Source organism: Suricata suricatta, chromosome 16 (genome assembly GCF_006229205.1).
Source record: "Suricata suricatta isolate VVHF042 chromosome 16, meerkat_22Aug2017_6uvM2_HiC, whole genome shotgun sequence".
Lineage (NCBI taxonomy): Eukaryota > Metazoa > Chordata > Mammalia > Carnivora > Herpestidae > Suricata > Suricata suricatta.
The window spans coordinates 1,754,484-1,765,523 of record NC_043715.1 but is presented as its reverse complement, the minus strand read 5'-3'; the positions used below and the strand labels follow the sequence as shown (position 1 = coordinate 1,765,523).

Genomic DNA, 11,040 nt, shown 5'->3' with positions numbered 1-11,040 from the left:
TTCCGCCGAAGCCGGCGCCGCGGCCGCCTGCCGCCCGGGATCTGCTCGCTGTGTTTTTTTGCTTTCTCCATTCTTCCTTAAAAAAAAAAAAAAAAAGCAAAACAAAACCAGCCAGCCAGCCAACCAAGAATCCGGTTTGTTGATCGCCTTGGTTTTTTTTTTTTTCACCGTTTGCGGGATTTGCAAACCGAGTTACATGCATGTCCAGTGGGGGTAGGTTTAATTTTGACGATGGAGGGTCCTACTGCGGAGGCTGGGAGGACGGCAAGGCGCACGGCCATGGCGTCTGCACCGGCCCCAAGGGCCAAGGCGAATACACCGGCTCGTGGAGCCACGGCTTCGAGGTGCTGGGCGTCTACACCTGGCCCAGCGGCAACACGTACCAGGGCACTTGGGCGCAGGGCAAGCGCCACGGCATCGGCCTGGAGAGCAAGGGGAAGTGGGTGTACAAGGGCGAGTGGACGCACGGATTTAAGGGGCGCTACGGGGTGCGGGAGTGCACGGGCAACGGGGCCAAGTATGAAGGCACCTGGAGCAACGGGCTGCAGGACGGCTACGGGACCGAGACCTACTCCGACGGAGGTAGGTGCCGCCGGCGGCGGGGGGCGGGGGGCTGGGAGGAGGAGGAGGAGGGACCTTCTTCTCTTGCCTCTTCTGTTTACCTCTGGGGAAGTTAAGCTTCTCCCTCCAGCGGGGGCCGTGTGCGCCCTGGGCATTTCCCGGGGCTTCCTGGAGGCCACAGTTGCCCTGGCTACAGGTTGCCCCAGGGCCTGGTGGGGGACAGCGCCCCTGTGCCCGCGGGAGGGTGTTGGGGGCTTTCCAGGAGCAGAGCCAGGCCGGGAGCCGTGGAGCTGAGCTGAGTGTCAGTGCATCATCCGAGCGCAGGCCAGAGACCTGCCGGAAAGGCCAGACTCGCCCCGGGCCCTGGGCCCACGGCCCATGGCCTCCTCTGGGACCCAACCAAGGGCAGAGGGGAGCTGAGAGAGGGCCCCTCCCCCTCGCTGGCAGAGCTCCCTTGGTCCTGGCCTCCGGGAGTCAGGCCCCGGCTCAGCTTCTTGTTTTCCTGCGGTGCCGAGAGGCCTCCCTCAGTCCTGATGAGCCCAAGCCAATGGAAAGGGAGCGATTGGGAGAGGAGCACAAAACCAAAGCAACACAACACGGCAATAAACTTCTAGGTGGTTGGACGCGGGCTAGCGCAGCCAGAGAGGCTGCTGGAGGGAGGGAGGAGGCCCATCTGTTTAGCAGGCGCCCAGGAATCTCGCCTTCCAGTGGCTGAATCACTTTCACCGTTAGTTGAGGGAAAGCTCCGTGCCTTCATTCTAACATGCCACCACATTCGGGGCTCAGCCAGCCTGCCTGCCCGTCCTGGCCGGAAGATGGTTTCCGCGCAGGGAGCCTGGGCCAGAGGTCCTTTGCAGCTGCCCCCTGTCCCGGATGCTCCCGTGTCCACTCCTTCTTGCCTCCGACAGGCACGGAGCGTTTACGGTTCCTGGAAGCCAGACCCCCAAGGAGCCTGCTCTCCAGCTGCTCCCTTCCCCCACCTGGGAGCTCATCCTCAGAAGTGGCTCCATGCCTCCCTCTTGGCGGCTTGCTAATTTTTCAGGCATGGATGCCTGGGAAAGGCGTGGGGCACAGCCGTGACTTGTGTGCTTCTGCTGGGCATGGAAATCGTGAAGGAACGTGCAGTCTTCTCCCTGCCTGTTTGCTGCCTCCACGTCTCATGAAGCAGGCACTGGACACCTGCTCCCCGGCCACATCCAGGAGTGACGGAGGGCTGGAGAGTAATTATTATTTTGGCTTATGCAACTGAGAGGCAGGGTTCATCATTACTCAAAGGGGAGGAGGCGTGGGGGGCAGTTAATTATATAATGCGCCTGCCTGTCAGAACCGCGCCCCGCCCCGCCCCAGGCCGCTTCCTTGCTGTTGTGTTCTCACGGAGCGGGCTGGAGAGCCTCCTGGACCCTGGAGTGCAGGGGCTGGACCCAGCCGACAGCCTTCTCCGGGTTCGAGGCCGTGTGTGTGCATGCGTGCGTGTGTGTGTGCGCGCACGCGCGCGCACTGCGAGGCTTGGGCAGCAGATGTGGGTGGTGAGGTGGGCGGCTCAGCAGCCTGGCGCTCCCAGCTGGGCTCTTTGGGAGCCCAAGGGTAGCTGTCAGCCTGGGGCTCTGCCCATGCTGCTCTGCGGATCGGGCCCTCCAGAGGTGCTCCCAGTTGTGCTCGGCCTCCCATGGGAGCCTGGGGAAGAGAAGGGCCAAGCCCCCGTCTCTGGAACCCCCCAGAATATCTGAGAGTGAGGTCCAGCCCTCTAGGCCGCCCAGCTTCCCCAGACCTCTCGACTGGCCCACAGAAATCTGCGCCGTGTTCAACAGATACCTGGTGAGCGCTTGCTGTGAGCAGGTGCTCTGGGCTCTAGGAAAGCAGCCTTGGGTGAAGCAGACAAAAACCGCTGCCCTCAGGGAGTTTCCAGTTCAAAGGGAAGGGCGATGACTCCAGTGTTTTTGGGGGGGGTGGGATCTGGTGCTGCGGCCGAGTTTAGGGTTCGTTCTTGGGTCTCTATCCCCCATCCAGTCAGCTACCCAGGGTTCTGCTGCTTAAAGCACTTCCCTTCATATCGCCCTGCTGGAGTCTCTCACGGGGGAGAGGCGGGACTGTGTCCATTTTACGGATGGGGCCAGAGAGACCCAGCGGCCGGTGGGACAGGCCAGAGCCCCCAGCCCGCAGAGTCACGGTCAGAACCTTGATCTGGCCCCACATGACACCACCTGTAGGCCAACGGAGGCAGGCGCACAGGTGCAGGACACCCAGGCTGACCACTCCCATCTGGTTGTGACAGGGCGTGGTGGGAAATTGAATTGACCCTTTTGGGTGGGGATAATCAGGCCAGACATCTGGGGCCACCGTTCTGCCCTGTGGTCTGTGCTTCTCGGAAGGAAGTGGCTGTGGAGAATGTGTGCCCGCCAGCAGAGCCACGTGCCCCAGCTCTAGGTCTGGACGCCACGCCGCACCTCTGTCCGCTGCTGGGTGTGGCAGCTCACGCCTCGGGAGGCAGGTGGAGCCGGAGTGAGTTCATGGTCCCGACTCTGCACAAGGGACGGGATATTGGGCAGGTGTCAGCACAGCATCTAGTGCTGACTTGGGGAAAAGGCGGTTTTCATGAATAATGCACTAACGGCAAATGTATTCTACATTTGGCTGGAATTGGTACGGACTCCATTTCAACTGGGGCGACTTCTGCCAACTCCTCCTCCTCCAGGTTCGTCCTCCCCCAAGTGCAAGGCCGGCGTTTTCTGTGGAAGGAGCCGAGTGACCTCACGGCTGGGGGGTGACCCCGTGGAGAGGGTGAGGCCTGGGGGTGCGGGGAGGCAGGAGCACGTGCTGTGGAGTTGTAGCCGTTGGGCTTTGTGACCTCAGGCAAGGTACTTGACTCCTCTGAGCTTCTGTTCCTTCATCTCTATGGTCGCTATGAAGGGCTGATAATAACATCTGTAAGGCAGGAGGGGATGAATGGAGGCGGGGTGCGTGGCGGTGCCAGGAATGTGGTGGGCATCCGTTATTACTTATCATGTGCAATGCGTGCTGCCTGCAGTGGTCCTGGCCAGCGCCAGCAGCAGGTGTGATCGTGGCGACGGTGAACATGATGATAAGTGGCGACATCAAACACTTACCGCGTGCCAACCACGGGGCTGACGTCTGCAGGCAGGATAGCCCTTCATTCGCGAACCTCTCTGCAGGGTTGATTTTCTTGTCCCTCCCGTTTCCCACACTGGGAAGCAGAGGCTCGGAGAGATGAGCCGACTCGGCCGGTGGGTGCAGGATGGCAGCGGGATTCGCACTCAGGACAGCGATCCCAGAGCCCCTGCTTTTCTGTGGAACACGTTCTCTAAACTCCCTTTTGCAAAACTACCCCCTCGTTCCTTCCTCTTCCTCCGCACCCTGCTTCTCCTCTGGGCGCGGCAGCCGGGAGCTGCAGGCAAACGCACAGGCACCCACCCGGTGCGCCCCCCACAGCCCTACCTGCGCCCTGCCCCTTCTTCACCCGCTGCGCCCCTGCGGTTGGCCACACAGGTAAGCATTTCCTCCTGGTGCCGTGTACACAGGACCCCTCGGACCAAAGTTACCCCCACAAATAAACCCTCCCACAGCCCGAAAGATGTGAGTCATCTCACGTACCAGGCCTCCCCCCTCAAATGCAGATTCCGCTCACTGGCCCAGATCCCTCGGCCCACACAAATCACACACGCCCACAGTCAAAATCCCAGGCCCTCTGCGCCTGTGCGCGCACACACACGCACAATACACCTGTCACCCAGAGACGTTTCCACCCCGTCCCCCAAAACACAGCCACGTGTACCCTCAACCCCCTCCTGGCTCCTGGTCCGGAGTCCCTGTGTGGGGAGAGCGCCAGCCTTCCACGAGGCTCAGGCCACGATGGAGTGGGAGGCTTTGTTTACACTTCAAACACACATGTATGCAGCTCATGCCCCTTTGGAAGGGTGATGAACCCCACATCCAAACAAAATGAGTGACCACGGGGCACATTTTTGATGCTAGCCCACGACTATGTGAAGGAAACTTTTTAAAAAAGAAAATCCCAGCGCCTGGTCCCAGGTTAGGGAGGAAGCAGGTCGGGGACACCAGACACAGGCCAATGGGAATTCGTTTCAGAAACAAAAGAAGCACTCAGCTATTGGAGATAAAAGCGCCTCCTCAGAGATTCTGGTTCAGCCACTTTGGCAAGGGAAAAGGCTCCAGGAGGTGAAAGGAGGGAGAAAAAGCAAATAACTAGTTCTTTGTTGCCAATAATAGCTGAAGAGGAAGCGTTCCTGAGCGCGCCCCTCACCCAGCACAGCCCTGGAGCGAGAGTTGGGCACTTTATGCAGGAGCCCTACCCGAGCTGGGGAGGAGGCCGGGATCGGCACCCCCAGAAATGACCGCCCCTCCAGGTAGTTAGCGAGCAGCCCTGGCCGACGGTGACAGGGTGACAGTTGAACAGCTATCTGAGGAGGCCTCTGGGAAGGCTGGGAAGACAGAGATGTGGGGGGGAGGGCCAGGAGCCCCTGCTGAGTCTCTTCAAGGCTCCTTCCCCTCCCCCGTCCCCCCCAGGCCCGCACAACCGTAAGGAGAGCAGACTATCTGTATGCGCTGGGGGGCCACGTGTGTTTGGTTGTTCAGAGCGGTCGGTCGCCCCCTCTTAGATCAGCCACTCCCCCAATTTGTAGTCTCCTGGCTTGTGCGAGGCACGTGGTGGCTGGGGGGCAAGCGCTGTCCGGGGTCCTGGCTTGGCCTCAAGCAGGCTCGTCGCGTCAGACCAGGGGGTGTTCTGCGTCTGCGGGGTCTTCACGGAGGATAGCGGTGCGGCTGTCTCTTCAGCACCTTGGAGAGCGCCGCACACGCGCCGCCCTGGCTTTGCTCTCCCTCCGGCTCCCTCCCCACCAGCGCCGGCACGCAGGGCGCCAGACTGAGCCTCCCAGCCAGTGACCGCCTGCCCCTGGCCCGTCCAGCGCACTTGGCCATGATAAGTCTGCCCATTCCCACCCTGTCAGCGTCTGGGTGCCATGCTCCTAGGAACACCACCACTGGGGGCATTGGCTGTTTGCATCCTGATATTGTCATGTTTTCCAAAAAAGCTGGGTGCCTCCAGGTGTCCGCCGGTGACCCAAGAGAGCATCTCCCAGCTGGAGGGGCGGGCTCGGAGTGGGTCTCTGCTGAGGCTCGTACAGCCCGCGCTGTGTGTGTCTCAGGTCTCCCGGACCGTGCAGGGTTATGGGTGCATACCCAGAGGCAGGCAGAGGAATGGTCCTGTCTGTAGCAGCCCATGAAGGATGACTGTGCCTCCTTTCTCCTTAAACTGGCCCTGTTGGAGCACGCGTCTCCATCAGCCCTGCCCAGCACAGCGGCTGCTGGCCACATACGGCTCTTTGAATTAATTATGATGAAATGAAAGTCAGACATTCAGTGCCTCAATCTCACCGGCCACATTTCAAGTGCCGGACAGCAGCATGGGGCTGGTGGCTCTTGGGTCAGTGGAGAGATGGATGTCATGGAAGGTTCCGTTAGAGTGTGAGCCTCGTGCAGGGAGGGCTGGGTCCGTGGCCTCTCCACTGCATGTCCGGTGACTACAGCGGCGCCAGCGTGCTGTTTGGGGTGAGTGAAGTGCCCCGAGGCCTACGTTGGGTGCCTTCACTCACCATTCTGCCGCACGTCCGTCTCATTGCAAGGACATACAACTGGGCCTTGACAAGGAAAGGGGAAGTGTTCCCTGAGACCCACCTCACGGAAGAGTCTCTGAAGACATCACTGTTACGAGTCCCTGATGGGGCTTGTTTTGCTCGTGGTTCTGTCCCTGTTGGTAAGAGGCTCTGCTGGTGTTTCCCATGAGTGAGGCAAATGGCATAGAATAAAGTGAGTCTGTCCCGAAGGTGATCTCACAGTGTGAGGCTGTGATGTGGCCGAGGCTGGAGGACATGGCCGGAGCACTGTGCAGTGAGCAGTCTTGGCTCCAAAGTGCTGGAAAAGACGTAGAGAAACAAGCAGTCCTTTATCTGCCCGCTTTGTAACTCTCTGTACTGCTACTGTGGCCCTGGCTGGGTTCGTTGGGTTCTCCAGATGCGTTTGCTGAGCCCCTGCTACGTTCGAGGTGCCGGCCTTTAGCGCGTCAGCCTGGAAACATTCGCCGAGCCTGACCGTGTCTTCGTCTGTCCGGGCTGTTGCAGATTCACCCCAGGTGGGGGGAGGGGGGCGCCTCTAAAAGACAGCGTGTGTTTCTCACAGCTCTGGAGGCTGGGAAGTTCGAGGTCAAGATGCTGGCAGATTGGCGGCTCTTTTATCAGGATGTAGATCCCATTCATGAGGGCCCCACCCCACGACCTCATCACCCCCGAGGGTCCCACCTCCTCACACCGTCTCATTTATAACCTGTGAATTTGGGGGACCCAGACGCTCGGTCAGGAGCAGCCGGTGCGCCGCCGTGTACAGCTTGCAGAAATGTGTAAGAAACAGGGTGACGTGACTTGTGCCAAAAAGTCTGGATGTGAAACAAAAATGTGTGCAATAATCAGGGGGCTCTCATTCAAGAATCTGGAGACTGACAGGTGAGGGCTCTGGGAAGGGACAGGGGACGACGTGTGTGTCCTTGAGCAGCAGAGGCATCCGGGGGAGGGTCTGAGTGGTGGTGGGAAGGGGACCTTTGCCCCGGAGAACGGTGTTGACTCTGCAGGAGGCACGTCCTCTGAGGTGGGGTCATAACCCCCACCTTCCCGGGCTGACCCAGGGGGCTCCCTGAAGACACCCAGGGTCGTCCGGGCCGCTGGCTGGGCGCGGTGCTGCTCCCAGTGCTGCTAGTCGGGGCCCGGGCTTTGCCGACCTGACTGCGCATCACAGTCGCCCAGGAGGTGCAGAAAGATTGTCCCCCGCCCCGAATTTCTGGCTTGAGACGCTGCTGGATAATGCCCGTGTCTGCTGGTCTGGGGACCCCACCTTTCAAAGCACGGCTGTAGGGTGGTGCTTCTTTTTTTTAATGTTTGTATATTTTTGAGAGAGAGAGAGAGAGAGAGAGAGAGAGACAGTGACAGTGTGAGCAGGAGTGGGGGAGGGGCAGGGAGAGGGAAACAAAATCAGAAGCAGGCTCCAGTCTCTGAGCTGTCAGCACAGAGCCTGATGCGGGGCTTGAACTCACGTACCGTGAGATCATGACCTGAGCCGCAGTTGGATGCTTAACCCACTGAGCCCCGCAGGTGTCCCAAGGCTGGTGCTTCTTAACCCCAGCCGTGCAGCCGGGCCACTGGGACGGCCCCCTTGAGATCATCCCCTTAGGAATGCAGAATCTCGGCCCCCACCCCACCCTGCACAGGGGCCTCCGGGGCCAGAAGCTGCATGTTTGCAAGATGCCCAGGCGGCTCGTTTGTGGGAACTGGCACAGCGACCCACTCTTGGCTGCACATGGAATCGGCTGGCTGCCTTGGAAAATGCTGATGCCTGGGCCCCACCCAGAGATACTGACTGAGGTGGTCTGGGATCGGGATTCTTTTCAAACTGTTCCGGAGTGTTGCTGAGGTGGGGGCCCTTGTCCGGGGCGTCCCTGGGAGAGTGGGACCCCAGCAGCCCAGCTCTGGGAGGATGGTCTCTTGGCCTGGGGATGTGATGGGAGCTGGCAGGGCTGAGAGCCGCTGCTCTGGACGTTCCCCAGACTCCGGGTCAAGTGGCTCATGAAGTAGATGTTGTACTTCATTAAAGCAAAGAATCAAATAGACTCTCAGACCATCCAGCACTGTGCCCACGTTACAGCAAGGAGGAGGGTGGTGTGCCCGCCTCCCCTGCCAGGTGGCCCTCCTGTCCCTGCTCCCTTCCCACGGTGGTGCCAGTCCCTGCACTTAGGGCCCAGCCCGAATCCAGCACCGCCTCTCCAGGTCCTTGGCTTCATTGCACCCACAGGGACCCTGTACCGTGTGAGTGCACGTCACACACCCTGGGGTTAGGACGCCCACACGTCTGTTTGGGGGTCACCGGTCACCACTACGGGGTCTCACAGACCTCAGTTTGAAAGTGCTCCGAAGCACGCACATGCTCACTCGGACCTGGAGCCGTGGAGATTCCTTTCACAGGAGGACACTCACAGTTTTTCCACCTTGTTCTGGGTACTGGCCTGTGCGCTGTACCACAGTCCTTGCTCCTTTTATCTTAGTTTTTAAAAGCTTATTTATTTTGAGAGAGAGAGAGATAGCATGTACAGGGGTGACGGAGGCAGAGAGAGGGAGAGAGAGAATCCCAAGCAGGCTCTGCACTGTCTGCACAGAACCCAACACGGGGCTCGATCCTACGAACCTGAGCTGAAACCAAGAGTCGGCCGCTTAACCGACGAAGCCCCCAGATGCCCGACGTTGCCCTGTGCTCCCAGGTGAGGGAGGAGAGACAGATGCTCATAGGACGGCGGGCGTGGCGAGGCCACAGGGCCAGGGAGGGGGCAGAGCTGTCTGCAGCACCCACCGAGGGCACCTTTTGATGGAACAGCCACCTCGGCCACCCCCAGGCTCTCCAGTGGAGGCAACTGAGGCCCAGGGAGGCGCCACGGTCACAGTGACACAGCGGCAGGGAAGGACGGCCGGGTGTCCCGAACCCTGGCCTTGGGTGACTGTTCGCTCAGCATTTCATAAACTCTGCGATCTCCCAGGCTCCTCGGAGAGCACGGCGAGGCCCGGGGTCCTCTCAGACACATGCGGGGTCCTGCACAATATGGCGTTTTGTGGGTACTTGTGGGGGTTCATGGACTCCCTGAGACTTATCTGAGGACCCCAGGGTAGGAACTCTCCCGTTCTCCACAGGTGCTCAGACACGTGGACGTGACCATCACGCACATGGCGAGTGGGAAACAGGAGGAAGGCCAGGGCCAGCAGACTCTGTGGGTCCCGAGCGAAGGCTGGAGCTGGCCTCCCCCCTCCCCTCCCCTGGACACACCCCTTCCCTGTCCGAGGCCCCAGAGCCCTGAGCTTGTCCTGTGGGACTCAGGCAGCAGGTGACCCTCAGGTGGCCCTCCCCACCAGGTCAACAGGCCTCCAGTGTCCACACATGTCTGGCCGTGAGCTGGGAGCAGCCTGGGAAGGCATGACTCCCCCATTCTGCAGGGGGAAACTAAGGCCCAGCGAGGCCGAGGAAGTTGGGATGCTGACAGGGTCAGGGTCTGCTCCACACCTCCCACCCCAGGCCCCCAATGGGCCCCCCGGGAGGGCATCTAGCCCAGGGCCCACATCTGGAGCCCTCCAGGGCAGGGGTCCTGAGGACCACACCTGAGAAGCACCGGCCCTCCTGTCGGCCTCTGCAGGCTGTGGACACTCAAGGGAAGGCCGGGAGGCGTTTCCAGTGGGGGTGCCCCCAGGAGCACCAGGCAGGGGCCCCCCGGGAGGCCTGTGTCACGAGCCAGTGCAGGCTCTCTTGGCCCCCGAGGCGCTGCAAGCTGGCGCCCCACTGCCCACCTGGGGACCGTGCATGACCTTTCTGTGGCCCCGCCCCCGGCCAGCTGGCTGCTCGCGGGTGAGTTCAGAGGCCTGGCTCCCTGTGGGTGGCTCAGGGCGAGAAAAGCTGTGGTTGAAAGGCACTTGTGGGGCGCCCCTCCTCAGACCCCCAGAGTGCCCCGGGGCCCCTGTGCACACATGCTGCTGGGCACTGTGATTACTGGCCTCTGTGGCTGTCCCGTCCCTGTGCACTGCAGCCTCTGGCGGGGCAGAGACCGGTTCCAGCGGCCTCTGGCAGGAGGGCTGCAGAAATCCTGGTTGGCTGATGCGTGGATGACAGGCCCGTGGAGGGGACGGCTGGGGGGGAAGGGCGTGTGTAGGGAGAATAGCAGTACAAAGGCCCTGAGGCCGGAGCAGGCTTGGTTCTGAACCAGACGGAGAGGGTGAGAGCAGGTGGGGTGGGAGCGCAGCTCCCAGGCAGCAGGAGAAGCGCTGAAGAGTTGAAGCAGGTCAGCCGCACGGGCTGCTTTTGAATAATTAAGTTTTGATTTCGAGACCCTGGACTCTGCAGGTGTGCCCCCGCCGTCTCCCCGAAATGGCCCCTGGCAGGAGGACCGCACAGCCTTGAGGCCGGGGTGTCAACGTGGACACTGGGTTTCAGCAGTGGGGACCCGCCCCGCCCCTGCCCTTTCAGAGCGCAGCCTCCTCCCTCTGGCACCCACTGCTCTGCTCCCCATTCTGTCATTTTCTCATTTCCAGAATGTTCCATACATAGAGTCGTAGGGGATGCAACCTGTGGGGACTGGCCGTTTTCACTCACTTCTCGGGAGACCCACCGAGGTCATTGTGCGCCCAGACTTCGTTCCTCTTTACTGCTGACCAGTGTCCGGGGCGTGCGTGGGCGCGGACCCCGGTGTTCGTACCGTCACAGGTGGGGGGCATTCGGGGCGGTTCCCACTGGGGGCTGTGATAGACACAGGCGCTATGACGCTCACGGAGAGGTCCCACGTGACCGTGAGCGACATCTCGGGTCCAGCTGCTGGTACCTTGCCGTTTGTGCCCGCGTGTCTGGGTGGTCACTCTGGCCGCCGGCGGG

At 61.0% G+C, this 11,040-nt stretch overlaps 1 protein-coding gene across 1 annotated transcript in view; it reads left to right on the top strand.

The window, feature by feature from the left end:
* Positions 1 to 6: 6 nt before the first annotated feature.
* LOC115280928 (junctophilin-3) overlaps positions 7 to 11,040 on the top strand; it is a gene marked incomplete at its 3' end in the record, with an annotated part of 32,186 nt that continues 21,152 nt past the window's right edge. Inside the window, exon 1 of the mRNA XM_029926106.1 lies at positions 7 to 582. Coding sequence (XP_029781966.1) covers positions 201 to 582 — 382 coding nt within the window. The remainder of the gene's footprint in view (positions 583 to 11,040) is intronic.